At 41.1% G+C, this 16,674-nt stretch overlaps 1 protein-coding gene across 1 annotated transcript in view; it reads left to right on the top strand.

Moving 5' to 3' along the window:
• Nucleotides 1–1,875: 1,875 nt before the first annotated feature.
• adgrf3b (adhesion G protein-coupled receptor F3b) overlaps nucleotides 1,876–16,674 on the top strand; it is a 16,220-nt gene continuing 1,421 nt past the window's right edge. Inside the window, exons 1-14 of the mRNA XM_030406272.1 lie at nucleotides 1,876–1,986; nucleotides 4,346–4,406; nucleotides 4,567–4,576; nucleotides 5,386–5,526; nucleotides 6,048–6,200; nucleotides 6,410–6,474; nucleotides 6,562–6,620; nucleotides 6,972–7,096; nucleotides 8,135–8,365; nucleotides 11,084–11,326; nucleotides 11,499–11,639; nucleotides 11,791–11,990; nucleotides 14,097–14,282; nucleotides 14,693–15,991. Coding sequence (XP_030262132.1) covers nucleotides 1,922–1,986; nucleotides 4,346–4,406; nucleotides 4,567–4,576; nucleotides 5,386–5,526; nucleotides 6,048–6,200; nucleotides 6,410–6,474; nucleotides 6,562–6,620; nucleotides 6,972–7,096; nucleotides 8,135–8,365; nucleotides 11,084–11,326; nucleotides 11,499–11,639; nucleotides 11,791–11,990; nucleotides 14,097–14,282; nucleotides 14,693–15,991 — 2,979 coding nt within the window. The 5' untranslated portion in view covers nucleotides 1,876–1,921. The remainder of the gene's footprint in view (nucleotides 1,987–4,345; nucleotides 4,407–4,566; nucleotides 4,577–5,385; nucleotides 5,527–6,047; nucleotides 6,201–6,409; nucleotides 6,475–6,561; nucleotides 6,621–6,971; nucleotides 7,097–8,134; nucleotides 8,366–11,083; nucleotides 11,327–11,498; nucleotides 11,640–11,790; nucleotides 11,991–14,096; nucleotides 14,283–14,692; nucleotides 15,992–16,674) is intronic.

Genomic DNA, 16,674 nt, shown 5'->3' with positions numbered 1-16,674 from the left:
GAAGCACAGTGTTGTGACAAAAGAAAAAAAGAAAAAGTTTCAACCTGTGTTTTTTTGCACAATTGTACTTTGCCAACATTTATTCTGGGGCCTGGGTTGCTTTGTCACGTCCTTTTTTAAAGTGGAGAACAACAAAAAAATCTTAATTCATTCATTTATTTTGAGTTACTGGACAGTTTACAGTGAGAGACAGAAGAAGGTCCAGGCCTGCATGCTTGTAGCAGAGCTGGAAGTCTATAAAGGTCGTTGCATCATTTGTGCTGCTATGCAAATACCCAACATGTGTTAGTTTGCTCACCTAAAGTAAACGACAGATCATAAAAAGTAGAGAAGAATCGCTCGATAGCTTTGTTTGCTCTCGACACAGAAGGAGGTCAGTCTGTTCCAGAGTTAGAGGCACTTAGTCAGTTTAATTCGCCTGCCTGACCTTGACGAGCTGATGTGTGCCGTGACTGAAGTCGAGATATTTAAATGAGCAGGGAAGCCATGAGAAGATGCAAAGAGACGAAGTTAAAAGGAGATTAATGGCTGTGATCGTTCCCCAAACAAAAGAAGTGGTTTATATTTTTTGCCTAAAAAAGAACTTGAATCCAGAGGTTTTGAATCTCATATCCACAACTGAACACGCTAAGCTTTGTAGCACAGAGGGAACTGGTTTCTAATTTTATTTTATTGTTCAAAGCAAATTAAAAATGAAATCCAGTAGTATTCCTGCACAGAGACCGCAGTGACCCTCAAACACTCTGAGCAGCTTCCACAGGAGCGACCGTGCTTCGTCTCCGCGGCTGTCCAGGTTTAAATGTGACGTCCTCGGTGTATAAACCCACCGTGACGTCACCCACCAGTCTACAGACTGCTGTGTTTATCACTGAGCGTTACGACTGTCGTTATGTTCTTTAATAAGCTGTGTTGAAAGACGTATTTGGATCTTTTACCTGAATAATAGTAATACGACAATTTATTTTTAAGTCTAAGTAAGTAGCAAAATTACCTTAAAGTGTTTGTAGCTAAACTGATTGAGCTCTCTAAGTTATTACACTGATGAATATTACACTTTTTTCTATCGTACTCTGTAAATAAATTAAATGATCAGGGAGTTTGGTTTGGACCTGCTCAGTCTGTAAAATGCCATGAGATGACTACTGTTGTGAAATGGTGCTATGCAAACATAGATTGACTGAAGACTGATTGATTGATTGATTGATTGATTGATTGATTGATTGATTGATTGATTCTCTTCTTTGTGGACCTGTTATTCTTCCACAACACAGTGAAGGTGATTTCATCTACATTTGGTTTGCTGTCCTCCTGCAGATCAGCTGAATTAAACCTCAGTGAAGCTGTTACAGGTGGTTTAAAATGTTCCTTGTTGAGTTTGACTGATTTAAAAGGGCAGTGATGGAGATTTGCACTCTACTGAGTTTTAATACAGTGCTTATCTTACTGGTTTTATTCACTGCTGGGTGTTTTAATTGTACGTGTGCCTTAAATTTCTTAAAGTTTTTTTAACAGATTCTTGATGTGTCAAGTAACAACAGCAGCGTCACCATTCAAGGGATCATTCCCATTATTAGATCGGACAGATATTTAGTTAAAAGAGACAGAAAATGAGCCGCTTTGTGAAACTCATGAGGGTTCTGTGAGGATGGCCGCTGCAGCCTGACCTCCTGAAGGAGAACGCTTCATTTGGTAGACAAATATCTGCGGCCCTGTGTGTATGACAACAACTCCATCCAAATAGAGACATGCTGTCCATTCAAATTGTCTTCCCCACACACACACACACACACACACACACACACACACACACACCACCCTCCACACACACCCTGCCCAGCCTCACTTAGGCAGCGGCACTCACTGACTTTGACTCTTATCCTGATGTGTACCTGACAGATATGGAGTACAGTCTGATATCTGTATGCTAATTTCACCAAAGTTGACGGGTTATGCTCTCTTCTTCACGATGCGGAGTGCAAACATGAGGTAAGAGCTTTTTATCAACATATTTTTTTCATCTTTGTGAGAAAGATGAGATCATGACAGAGGCTCGATTTGACTGTGCTGATAGTAGAATCCCTGATGTGAAGGTGTAAATATCTTAGAAAGCACGTGTGTGAACATTTCTGTCTGAGCTGACATTAGATGTAACTTTTTCCACAATATATCCTCTTGAGTCTAAACTGACTGTCTCGTTTGAGTCTGAGAGCTTTTCCTGCCAGTGCAGCAGGAACTCTCGTCCTTCAGTCCAAAGATTCAGACCACTCGATCCAAGTGTAGCGCTGTTAGCGGGAACTGTGCTGAAAAAACTGAGAGCGGATATGATATTTTGAGATAAGATCGAGGTGGACTGCAATGAGTTTTCTCTGCTTACATGAATTAGTGACCTGCTGTGAAGAAGAATCACAGTAAGACAACGTTTACTCCGACTTGAATGTGGAAACACATTTTTACAGGGTGTAAAAACAGCTTACCATGGAAACACTGATAGTGAATAGGAGCAGATTTACTGCATCTGTTATAAAACAGTGACATAACGTATTTGATTATAAACACTCTTCAGATTTAAACACCAGAATAAGAACAGAATACATTTAATTTGATGGCGCCTGTCATGGCACTCAATGTCGCCTTACATCAAGCACAAAAACAATCAATAAACATTAAGCATGAATAAAAACAGCAGCGTGGTCGACAGTAAAAACATTAATGCTACTATTCCACTTTTTTCAAATTTTTGAAGCTTAATATTTCAGTTTTTTTATGTAATATGTGTTAAATATGTAATTTTAAATAAGAACCTCACCTTGACAATCTCAACAAAACTGCAAACAAAAATATCATGTTTTTAATATTCCTGCTGTTGTTTTAATTTGTGTGTATGTGTGGTGGCTGTATGTGAGTTCATGTCAGCAGGAAAGTGTTTAATAATGACACAAATCTTCATGTGTGTTTATGAACTTCTGCATTTTTGTGCAATAAGGTGTAAGCATACATGTGTAGGTGTTTAAAGACGCTCTCTGTGCAGTTAGTCCAGTGTTTTGTATTGACAGTCTGACACCAGCTGAAAGATAACAACGTCCCAAATCCACAAGAAAATGAGGCGGGCGTGAACTTAACCACATCCACCAGTGTTTGACCATACTGGGCAAATACCGTCATTCATGTGGGCAGCAGCGAACAGAGCGATGTTACGAGAAATGAGAAGTACCAACGCGTGGTGTGTATTCATAGTCCACATTCAAAGTGATGCAAACAAGTTGGAAAAGCTGCAGTACAGGTGGACATTACTTTGGAAGGCAAAACAGATAGCTGCTGATAAGAAGGCTATGGAAGCTTAAAAATAAACATGTTGTGTTATACCCTGTACAGATGCACCGCTGCCGACTCATAGTCAAATACAGACTGGTGGATTTTGGCAAAGCTAACACACAAGTCAAATAAAACTCAGTGACAGTAAGATTATTCTAAATGAAATGCTGTTTAACACAGAGGAACGGCTCGCAGCACGTGGTTTATATCGTTAGCTCATTTGAACTGTTCACATGTTCTAAGTGAAAAGTACTTTGTGTGTATTCTGACTGATGGCTAAACACAAGAACCAAACACACGAGACGTCACTGCACAAACACACTGAGACAACGGTGACATCATCAGCAGGTTTTTGAAGGGACATTATCAAGACTAGAAGATTTAGGTTTAAAGCTGCTATAATCAGTGTTTTTATGCTAACAATAAAAACATACTATGTGTAATGTACATAAGCATCAAGGTAATTAACACAGTGGAGCATTTAGCAGCTAAAGAGACAGATTTTCTCTTCAGGGTTTGGAAAAATTGGAGCTAGAAGGTGAGTGAATGTTGAACCAGACTGAGTCCAGCTGGATGCAAATCTCCAGGATCTTTAGTGGACGACTGTATGCTAGCATGCTAACCACAGTAACTACGGTAAGGTGATAAGTCAGTGTTGTGTTTACAGCCAGTTGTGCTGTAGTGAGCAAAACAACAGTCAATGTAGCTCCTAAGTTGCCATTTCCACTTAAGGGTAGAGCAAATAAAGTCGCCAAAATGAAGTACGATACGTAAAAGTGTCAAAGTTGACTGATGAATGAAACAGAGAAGAATCGTGTCAGTGTTAAATGTCATCTTGAGAGTAGGATCACGTCTGTACATGTGAGAACATTATATAACAAGTCCTGATATGTTTTTATGAGTTTGAAAGAATTGAGTGTTTATACGTTCATGTATGTTTGTGTGTGTGCATTTGTGGACTTGTGCTTTTTGTTTCAGTCTCCTTGTTCCTTAATTGTTTCAATAGTTTGTCTTCCATGTTTTCCTCCATCAGAGTCACAATGTGTTCCAGGGCGATTATTTTCCTGGTGGGAGCTGTGTATATCTGCCATCAGGTAAAGAAGCCTGTCACACTGTGTTATTTACTATTTACAGGAATATATCCAAGTATTATATCTATGTATTTACTAATATGCTAAAAATTGAACACCAAAATCTTTCAATAAGACTGAATTAAACACTAATTCTGCTGTTTTCATGTTCTTGCCCTCGCAGGTCCTTGCAGGTGAGTTGTTTGTCTTCATAGTCATGTTGGACATGTCATCAAAAAAAACTTCAGTAAACATTATAAAATATCTTGCTTTAATATATTTGCAGGGAATTCCATTCACACAAATTGAATTGTGGATTTGCTCATGTGGCTGCACAAAAATCTTTGCAATGAGTTCAATTTCAGTTTCCACTTTTATTTAAACTCCTCTGTTGGAGTAAAAACTGTCTTCAAGTTATTGGTTTGCAGACAGTTTTGAGACAGGAGTTAATGATACAGCTACATCTGTTAAATGAACTCTGAACTCATTATTCCATTAGCAACCAAGCTAACAAGCTTCAGAAGCTTCTCCAAACCAATGCCGGGGGAAGTAAACACAACATCCTACATGCAGGTTAGCGGTTAGCTAAAGCTACAGAACAGGAAGAAGCCTGCTAATCTTTTAAAACTAAATATTTTGTAAAGGCATGCTGATACATTTTGTTATACCAGTTTATGGCATGACTGTATGTCACTGTGAGGTTTTTTCTAGATTTCTTTTACTTACTAATTCAGTTACTAGTTGTTCATTTGCCCTTTAACTATGTGCATAACTTTGTGTTCTGCTGATGTTTCTGCCCTGCTCCAGATTTTCATTTTCTCACAGAGTCATTCTTCTCAGTGTTTGTTGCATTTTTTATTTTTTAGAATCATTCCTAGTTTGCAACACTTACTAGTTTATATTTTAACCATGAAATCATGTGATCCAGGAATGAAATACTGTCATGCATCAACCGTTGCTAAACAGAAACGATAACACATTGAAATGATATCTAATGTTGCAGCTAATGTCTTCATTGCCGAGCTGCTGGTGGAGAGTAATGTCACACTGGAGGCTCAGACTATCCTGACGGCTTTGAATGAGACGGGTGCCATCACAGTGAACAATACAAAAGTGACCTTCTCAGAACATCGACTGATAGCAGGTGTCGTAAGTTTCTTGTTTGGTGACTCCCTCCTGTGAGAAACTCAGTGTAGTAGTTGTTTGGTTGATTATTAAGTACGATCAAATCACTTTCTCACTCCCAGCGTCATAATCTGCTCCACTGACAGGATACGTTTGTTATTCTAAGTGTCTGACAACATTAATGTAACACCACCCATCAAGAGACTTTTTTTTTTGTTAAATCCGAAGATCTTTTTGTAAACAGAAACATAAGTCTTGTTCTTAAAGGAAAGTCTCTCTTATCTTAAATGAAGTCTGACAGGGAAGCCGTCACTGCTGTTGCCTCAGATTATCAGACTCAAATAAATAAGCAGACTTGAGTTTGGAAATAAATCCTTGCTGGAAACTCCAAACTCCAGTCTCCTTCTCAAGATTTCAGAGTTTTCCTCGAACTAGACGTGTGTTTCTTGTAAACATAAGGATCATATTATTTAACAGAAATGTCTCTCTGTGTAGGAATTGTAGAAATTCTCCTTTATTTATTTGTGCCTCTCCCTGTAGAGTGCCTAATTGTTGGAGATGAAACCACTTGCAACTGCTCGGTCGGATACGTTTGGAGTAACGAAGTGTGCTACACTTCCGACTGTTGCACTGAAACAACTTGCAAAAAAAACGTGTCCCTGATCACACCACTGTGTGTGGCTAAGACCAAAGGTAACAGCACTGATGCACAACACGGTGTGGTAGTATTTGTACCGTCTTCTCCTCTGATGATTGATTATATTTTGTAATCAATCATCAATCGTTAGTTTGTGTTCGCCTGCTTCATTGTTCTCTCCATTTGTACTAACTGAACATAAACTGTATATCATGCTTGTTGATATCAGAACTGAAACTAATTGTAATGTTTGCAATCAACACAGTTGATATCAATGGAACAATTACATTGGCTAGTACACTCACCTGGGATTCTACCAAAACTAATACGGTAAATCTCACGCTCATCACAAATGTCTACATTCTGAAAGATGTTATAAAAAGAGTGTAAATGATTGAATTCTCTTTCTTTTCAAAGCTTGAAACTACCTTAAAAAAACTGAATGGCTTTGAGGGGGTGAATGTAACCGCTCAGAGGTATTGATTTATTAATTTCATGTGTCATTTCTTTTATTTTCATAAAGAAGTGGTGGTTGTGGACAACATGAGTGTTATAAAAACAAACACTTCAGGGTCCCTCAGGGCTTCAATACTATATAATAAAAAAAATATATATATCATTATTATTGTCACATATATATATAACTAACTAACTAACTAACAAGTACATTTGAAATCATTTGAAAACATACATTCAAACAGTGATCAGGACGTTAAGGTTGTCCACCTCCAGCTGCAAGTCTTATATTACTTTAATCACTAATAAAAACATTTACCGTCTGTGTCACTAATCAATCATCTTTCATTGATCTTTTCCAAACCTCAAAGGGAAGGAAACACAATTGTTGAGTTTGAGGCAGCAGTCCACGTCAGATTAAACACTTCTCAACTTCAAAAACTAGTGTATGACCTGGAGGGGAGTCTTACTGGAAAACTTAAGGTCGACACTTCAGGTCTGTATTCAAGTTTACTGTCTAATTCATCTTCATGTGAATCATTAAGATCATGAGGACTTCTTAATTGTTGTAGTGCATGCTCTCAATGTCTTCTTCTACACTGTGACCCTGATCCATCAGCAGCGGGACTCATTATCTTTGTTCTTTCTAACTTCAGTCATCAATCAGTGTTTCTCTTGAATATCAGAAATAACAAGAAGACTGACGGACAGAAACAAAGAGAGTGGGTGCGCCTAAATGTAAAAAAGCGGAGTTTGCAGCCCTGGTTCTGAAACATTATCACGATACTACGGTTTCAGCAGCGGAGCAGCAAAGTGCATCCTGTCAGTTTTCAAAATAAAACACCCGGGGCAGACCTGGGATCAGCGTAACAGTGTCAGAAATAGTCACATAGACGAATTTCAAAACTTGTTGTCCACTCAGCTGCAGTAGAAGCACAAAATCAGGGAAAATGATGAAAAAAAAAACACAATCTGATCAGCTTAACAGCACCAAAACAGCAGATAACTGATTATAACAGATCTCTGAGCTGAACCACTTTGGGCCAGGATCAGTGGCGTGCACAGACTTTTTGAAGGGCAGGGGCGAAAAGAAGGGCACTTTAGTGCGCGTTTTGGCTCCCAAGAGGGCGCTTCAGCGTGCTTTTTGGGCTCTCAGGAGGGCACTTTAGCACACGTTTTGGCTCTCAGGAGGGCACTTTAGCGCACGTTTTGGCTCTCAGGAGGGCACTTTAGTGCGCGTTTTGGCTCTCAGGAGGGCACTTTAGAGCACGTTTTTCAACAATTGGGCCACGAGGGGGGCGACTGCCACATCACAGGCCAGGAGTGTACTGGTGATGAATGAAAAGATACATTAAGTGGACATGTGTTAGTCGAGACAGTTCATCTGTATACTGGTGGAGCTGTGGGATAAGATTAAATATGATTCATCCTCTGGCGACCATGAGAATGCATCATGACGACCACAGAGACTCTGAACAGGCACTGAACCATTATTCCTCTCAACCAAACCAAATATATTTCCTTCTTCACACAGGAATGGTCAACATAGAGTCCCCCAATTCAACAGTGTGCTATGAGTCCACTCCAACTCTGAAATGCAAATTTGAGGAGGAGACGGACAGCGCCGTCTGGAGCATGAGCACCCAGCACCAGCGCTTTCAGCTCAACACTGGCATTGTTGTAGAACTGATCAACAACTGTGCGAATGAGACATACAAGTCCTGCACTGGAGTCATACTCAAGAAAGTGACAGAAATCTGGTCAGGTAAATTCAAAAAGTCAAACTGAGATTAAGTCATATTTCCACAGCCCATCATTAAACTCTCGCCAAAATGCAACCTCAGCTTTTTTTGTGAATGTACCCGAGTCAGACATTTGTTTAAAAGCATAATTACAACCAAACAACCACTTTCAAGATTTACTGTATTTTCGTTTTCGGGTCAGACTCATTTTCAGTGGGAGTGCTACGGGAACTTTTACGATAGCATCAAAATCTCTCTGTTTAAAACAGTAAGAAGTCTCGACACAACATGAAACTTTGCTGGTAGCATCACCAGGGTCTCTACACATGAACACGAGCATTGAGAACATTGTTTGTGTACACAGAGTTTACTAAAAAGAAAGTTTTTGAACAACTCACGTTAGCAGTAGCTTGTTCCGCTCGCCGCCGTCCTGCCAGTGGAGAAGTGTCGATCTCACACTAGCCCTTTTTAGGTAGAAAAGGCGGCACATTTGCTCCAAGGTAAGGGCGGCAATGTGCCAGCCTGTCTTTCAAAAACGGAGGCGTAATATTCCTCTTTTTCCAAAACCCACCTTTGAGGTAGGCGTAAACGTGACGTGACGTGAAGCTCGAAGTTGGGCTGTGAACAATGTCAACGAATATGACTTCAAAATAAGAGCTTTACATTGAACCCAATAGAGCTCAACAGTGAGGTTCCGGAAGTGAAAATGCCATTCATATTCTGCATATATAGATTTTGATTATTGGCCATAATGTCGTAACCATCCAAAGTAGACTCACCACGAGTTATCAGATTGTCAAACGATGGTATATGATCCTGTAGAAGTCACAAGTCCGTATGATATCAATCTTGTTTTGAGAAAAACATGTTTTATTCGCGATGTCATGGAGAAGTACCACACTACCCACAATCCTATAGTGTAACAGCGACGTCTCTGATTGGTGGAGCTCGCTGTTACCATGGAAATGTTTACCAAACCCGCGAATTTCATGTTAGCTAGTTACTGCTAACACTGAACTCTACAATGGTTTACCACAGAGCGACCATGATTTCATTTTCTGACCTACTGCGTTTATTTAGTGATGAGGAGAAGAGTTTATTACGGGTTCAGCCGAACATGAAATTTGCAGGTTCAGTAAACATTTCCATGGTAACAGCGAGCTCCACCAATCAGAGGCGTCACTGTTACATTCGCAATGGTTTATGGGATGAGTAGTTGCTTTACTCTTAAGATAATTATGTACACAGTCTTGTACCTTTGCTTTTTTTCTCCATTTTCCAATTTTTTTTTGCGTCAAAATAAATGTTTTATGGTCACGATTCATCTCCTAGCTAATTGGCCTAAAACTCTTTATATAAAGATTTTATGAAACGTCAATGGTGTAAATGAATGGCAAATTCACTTTCGGAACCGGAGCTGTTAAAAAAGTGGGCAGCCACTGTTGAGCTCTATTGGAGTTTAGACCTGGGTTCTTAGCGGGGGGCTTTTAATTTGAAAGTAGCGGCCGTTCCTAGCTTGCCGACACAACAACAAGCTAACACAACCAAACAGCTACAGAGACCGAGGAGACGCTGCATCTCCTGGATCTCAGCGGCGGTCCAGTTGTTCATCTTAATGTCCGTGGATGAAGTGATGGACTGACTGCTGTGATCAGCTGTTTCCTGGTTTGAAAACTCCCCGGCTGTGGGTCGCACAACAGTGCAGGTCATCGACACCTCCGCCCACCTCACGCAGAGGCCGACACATTTCTGCCTCGCTTTTAGATAGCAGGCGAGGTGGAAATAAGTGTACCCTCCGAGGCGGAAAAAACAGCGGACTAAAACAGACCACCAATTTGCCAGCCTCTGTCTAAAACCGCAGACTGAGGCGCCAAAAGGACGGACAGATTGGCGGCTTGGTGCTCTGTCTAAAAACGGCTACTGTGACGTAACCTGGAGGACAGTTAAGGTGGAACGCTCCTAAAGCTTAGTTTCATATAAATGCAGGATAATTTGTTGTTTTGTCATCAGCGAAAAACAATATTGACCTTGAAGTTAAAAAAGAAACCTCATATAAGAAACAATACTAAATCAAAAAGCCGGAAAAGTCACGTGAGATCTCGTGTGGATAGTTGTTGCTGGAAGACAGTAGTTCCACCTTAACTGTCCTCCAGGTTACGTCACATTCTGAGATCGACACTTCTCCACTGGCAGGACGGCGGCGAGCGGAACAAGCTACTGCTAACGTGAGTTGTTCAAAAAGCTTCTTTTTAGTAAACTCTGTGTACACAAACAATGTTCTCAATGCTCGTGTTCATGTGTAGAGACCCTGGTGATGCTACCAGCAAAGTTTCATGTTGTGTCGAGACTTCTTACTGTTTTAAACAGAGAGATGTTGATGCTATCGTAAAAGTGCCCGTAGCACTCCCATTGAAAATGAGTTTGACCTGGAAACGAAAATACAGTAAGTCTTAAGTGGTCGTTTCATTGTAATTATTATTATTCACAAAAAAAGCCTTGGTTGCATTTTGGCGAGAGTTTCACTTTAAGATCATATATTGGTACTGAAGTATTTAAGCAAAGGAATTTAGAACTTCTTCCATCAAGGCCTGTCGGTGCCCAAAAAGTGAGAATAATTAAAACTTCAGTTTGACTTTGAGTGAGTTTGATTGGAAGACGGATCAGCTGTTGATACTTCTGATCTGAGTTAGTAGATCACCGGATGCAGCTGAAGACTGAACTGACCTACATGTTCCCTGCAGGCACATACGAGTGTGGATTCACTCGCGGCTCGCTCACACACAAAGCCAAGACCAGAATGAGAGTGGCACTCCTCCCTGACGTGATCACCATGAAGATCGACCCTCTTACTGCAGACTGCTCGAAGAAGCTTGAATCTGCTTCTATTGATGTTGACGTCACTGCCACCATCTTAAACTCCTCTGAGAGCTTTAAGGTTTCATGGAGCTACATGAACAAACCTCTGCATGATCTATCTAACAGAAGTAAGAACAACCTACAGTGTCTCTCGCTTCCATCTGTCCTCGTTACTTCTGTCTTCCAGCTACAACGTATACATTAAAATCAAGGCAAATGTAAATTCACAATATTATTACAAAATTCATGTTCAAGTTCACAAATCTGACGCTTACACTACACCTTTTTTTTTCTTTACAGCTGATGGAGATTTTCTGATCTATGAATTCAAGGCTCCGATCAGCTGTGTGAAAATCGAGGAAGCACAAACTATTACTGTCACCTTTAAAAACGCCAAGGGACAAATCAAAAATGGAAGCATCAACGTCCCAGTTATTTATGGTAAGCTTTCTTTTGTCAACCGCAGCTTCTTTCATTCAGTTTAATTGTTTATGGCATAATACATTTATATAATATGTGACTTTGTTTATAAATACATGTATCTGCCTTGTCTCATGCATTCAATAATGATTCCCTATATTTTGTCTACAAGAGGGGAAACCATTTTGCCGTGAGGAGGTGGTAAATGGATCTTTTTGGCCGAATACCCCGGCTGGTGACACGGTGATTAACAGAACATGTCCGGCGGGCCGGGTCGGCTTCAGCTCACGCACTTGTGAAGGCAGGAAATGGCAGCAGGTGTACCACTCCTGCGTCAACGAAGAGCTGAACAAAGTTGTAAATGCAGCAGATGTGAGTGTTGAGTTACAGCTTGTGACCTGGTTTCCACGGATCAGGAGGAATTAATGACTTTTTTGTCAAAAGTGGCCGTAAACATTGACAGAAGAAAAGGATCTATCTCCAGAGTCACTCTAACTTGGCATTATAATGTTCTCGCTCACATTGTGCCTGCTCCTTCTGTCTCTTCACTGTCGCCTCACAGCTCTGAGAAAATATCAAATAGTTACTAGAGATGCACCGATCGATCGGCAACCGATAATGCCCCTATCAGTTTTAATCGGAGTTCTCAAAATAGATCAAATCAGGCCGATCAGATGACGTTTCAATATACAGACAGCACATTGACTGCATGCACGGAGGGAATTTCATGGCCGCCGTTGCCCCGTGAAAAAAAACCTCATCGTACGGCCACAGCGGCCTCTGTGCCCCTGGCCCGGTCAGCGTAGCGGGCTTGCCTTGAATTACAGCCACCTGAGTGCACAGTAGTCACTCACAGTAACTTCAGTGGGTTCGCGCAGGTGGAGTCTCATCATCACGATGATCTCACGTGAAAGCCTCTCACACAGCAGCAGCGTCTCAAAACAGAAGAAGGAAACTTACAGCACAGCGAGCGAGCGCAGCCGGTTTGACATGATACGTAACTGACTTATGTGGTAGGATTTAGTTTGGTAAAGTTGGAAATATATTCACAGATTCGAACCTTCCGGATCAATAACTCATAAGTGAAACCTTGTTAAAACACAAACGACGGCTCTTTTCTACCGTAGTGAGGAAGACAACGAGCTACAACCGTATGTTAATCAAAACGAGCGTCTGGACATTAACTCTGGTCTGTATGGTCAGCCAGCTGTGAGACGAGGGCGCAGGGACCGTCTACAAAGTGCAGCACTGAAAAGAGAAACTACAAAAAATATTCAATAACTTCACTATTATTCAGAGTGTAGTGCCACCAAAATCAATCCACACATCAGTGGTCTCCTGCTGTTATTCTACAATTTTTGGGGGGGAAAAAATGTGCTTTGCCATAATTTTGGGGAATTTCTATTTGGAGAAATATTCAATAACAATAATATTCAGTGAGGTGTCACAAAACCCACCTCACCCTAACCCTACTTAACAAAAACTACTTTCTAATGTAACTTTAACTTGATTTTGGTATTAGAAAATGTTTTAATACACAATCAATTTCTAATTAAAATTAGGATGTTATGGTATCAGTCTGAAAGGTAAATCAACACATTTTACTCAGTGGCCTTTGTGCCCTGTCATGTGGCCTTGGTGCCCCTGAAAACAAAACTGAAGGTCAAATGGACTTGCCCCTAAAATGAGGAAATTCCCACCCTGACTGCATTCCCACTAGTAAGCTACAGTTACTCTGTGTAAGCTGAGTCCAAGTTGTCTCTAAGAGTCTCTAGAGTGTGAAATACTGCACATTGCCTCAGCCTGCAATAAAACGGTGGTCAAATTTATGATACTTTCTCATCTCCTAATTTAAGACTTAATAATACAATGTCAATGTTGTGTAAGAAAAATCATTAATTAAATATATGAAAGTTACACAAGACAACAATATAGAAGAATTTATGGATTTGACGCTGTGATCGGTGATCGGCAATATCGGGATCGGCAGATACTGCTTTCGGTGATCGGCCCCAAAAATCCTGATCGGTGCATCTCTAATAGTTACTATGTGGTGCCATGCTAGACAGCTAGCTTTGCTAAGTTTAATTAAAAAGCTCATACTGTTTGAACAAAAGACTTAACTTACTTTAAAGAGATTATGGCACCAGGCGATTTACTCTCACCCATGTTCCTCTGATTTGGCACTGAGTTTGGGAAGCTTGGACGTTGTCCAGTAAACGTTGGGAGTCTGTTATCTTCCTCCTGAGTGATCACAAACTGTGAAAACAACCAACAGTGAAAATCCAGAAAGACATCTGGTCGTATTTAAGATTAAACACCAGATTTGAAAATGGATTCATTAACTTTAGAGCTCAGTTTAATCAGCTCTCCCTCTGTATTAACTGTGGTGTTTTATCTTGTATTTGTATCTAGTGGTTGTAATCTGTGTGCTTTCGTCCACTGTTTACGTAAAGATGATGTTTTCTTTGTGTCTAGAACTTCCTGAAGGGACTCGGGGCGACCCAGGAGGTGGCGATGGATATCTTCAGTGGACTCAAGAACAACTCTGTGTATGATCCCGATGAAGTTGAAACGATGGCCGACACGAGCGCATCCATCAACATTCTGAACGTGATGGCTAATGCATCAGGAAGAGTTGTCTTGCAGGAGGATGTCCTTTACGTAAGACCCTGTTTATTACAATTTCCTTCACTGTGATAGATGTGGTGTTTTGATCCTAAAGTTTAATGCTCGACCTCGTAAAACAGCAGTTTGAAAACTACGAGTTCCTGCATAGGCTTCTAGTGTTTTTCCAAAGCTTTTAACCTCAAGGCCTTTTTGTTCAGTTGACATGAAAATGGTTTCCCAAGTGGCCTAAATGCAGAATTTTGTTCATGTTACAAATAAATAAAATACCGACCCAATAAAGACAAACAAGGATCTGTTACACCCACAGAAGCAGTTGTGTGGTGATGGAGAGGTGAGGCTCAGTTAGTCCAGTTAATGTTAACTGCTGCTGACGCTGCAAAGGAGATTTTCCCCATTTTGAAATAGATGAAATGTGCCTTCTTTATTTTACTCTTCTGTTCCAGGATTTTGCTGAGGCAGCGAGCAACATGTTGAACAAGACCTGGGAGGGTGTCAACAAGTCTACTGTTGAGAACATGTCAGCAGATTACCTTCAGTCTGTGGAGGGTCTGGTGAAGAACGTCAGGGTTAACGATGACAGAGGACTCGAAGAAGAAAAGTTAGACCTCAAATTCTGTATGGGTGGTGAATGTAATGTCAGCGTGTTTGGCATCAACATGAACCTTAACTCGTCCAGCGGACCAGTGAAAGCTGTTGCTGTGAAAAATCTAACGGATAAGTTAAGAAACAACTTAGACAGACAACCTTCCAGTCTGTTGATCTCAGTCACACAGGAGAACAAAACTAATTCGACATTAATTAGACTGGCCTTCCCCAAGGAGAAGCACAAGTACACTATACCCTCCTGTGTCTACTGGGACACCAAAAAGGAAGAGTGGTCAGATAAAGGATGCAATGTCACAACTAACGATGGAAACGACACAGTCTGCGAGTGCGACCACCTGACTTCATTCGCTGTCCTTTTTGCCAAGAGTGACGTCTCTACTGCTGTCTTAGATATGATCACTAATGTGGGCCTGGGTGTGTCAGTCTGCTCTTTGCTCATCTTCCTCGTCATCGAGTCTCTCGTGTGGTCGGCTGTGGTCAAGAGCAACCTGTCACATTTCCGTCACACGGCGCTGGTGAACATCGCCCTCTTCCTCTTGCTCGCCGACTGCTGTTTCTTGGCTTCCACTTCTCCGAAGACTCTCAGCAAAACCGTGTGCCTAGTTTTGACTGTATGCAAACACCTGTTTTACTTAGCCATGTTCAGCTGGATGATGTGCATGAGCGTCATGCTCGTCCACCAGCTCATCTTTGTCTTCAGCCCGCTGAGGAAAAGAGTCTTTATGTTCCTCTCCAGCATCGTAGGCTATGTTTGCCCGATCCTCATCGTGGGATCGAGCTATGTGTATTGCAAATACACCGAAACAGAGTACTTTGATCCAAACACATGCTGGCTTCGATACGAAAGCCTCCTGAAGGGCTCCATGCACGCTTTCATCCTCCCAGTGGGAACCGTTATCCTGACCAATCTCTTTTCCATGGTAGTCGTCATTCTGACTCTGACAAAGTCGTCTGTCCCCGAGGGCAGCAAAGCAGATGACAAGGAAACAGCCAAAAGCATCCTTAAAGTGGTGGTTTTCCTAACGCCCGTCTTTGGAGTGACATGGATTATTGGCTTCGCTCTGCTGATTATTGACGAGACCACTCCAATGTTTCAAGTTGCTCTCTACAGCTTCACCATCCTCAACTCCTTCCAGGTAATTTGAAAGTGTTTGAAAACTGGACAATGTTAACATGTGAGTTAGAAAGAAGCGAGCTCACTCGTCCTCTGTAGCAACATCAGCCTCGAGCCAGATACCAAATCTGCAACCCCAACTAACTTTATACCCACAATGCAACGGTGCAGTTGCATTGTTGATTCTTGAACAATATGATTTATTTGGCTCCAGGATCATCATTGAAAATCACATGTTTGCAATGTCAAGGATCTCTCAGGATCCTGGTTTTTGTTATTATTTCCTGTTTTATTTTGAAATTCTGCCCTGATGTGTCCTGTGTTGCTTTTCAGTTCCTCCCTTTGTGTTCTTTCCCCACCTCAGTCCAGCTGCACCTCTTCCCCTCGTTAGTGTATAAAGTCTTTGTCTGTTATGTCCGGTGTCTCCCCGCGGCATGTTTCTGGTTTTTGTTCCTGGCTTTATGTGTCTTCTTGGCTCGTGGGATTACTGGTTTGTACTTGTTATAGTTTATTGTTTGCTCCTTTGCATTTAAGCATTTTGCACCTCTTGGATTTTTGGTTTATCCTTAGCTTTAGTTATTAAAGCTCGCCTTCTGCTTCTTAATCCTACCTCCCGTGTGTTCGCTGCATTTGGGCCGTCATCTTTTACCAAACTGTAACAGCGACTCAGGATAAAGATAAAAATCACAACAATATCAGATACAC

The sequence above is a fragment of the Sparus aurata genome, chromosome 22 (genome assembly GCF_900880675.1).
Source record: "Sparus aurata chromosome 22, fSpaAur1.1, whole genome shotgun sequence".
NCBI classification, from domain to species: domain Eukaryota; kingdom Metazoa; phylum Chordata; class Actinopteri; order Spariformes; family Sparidae; genus Sparus; species Sparus aurata.
This window is presented reverse-complemented; position numbering and strand designations above follow the sequence as displayed.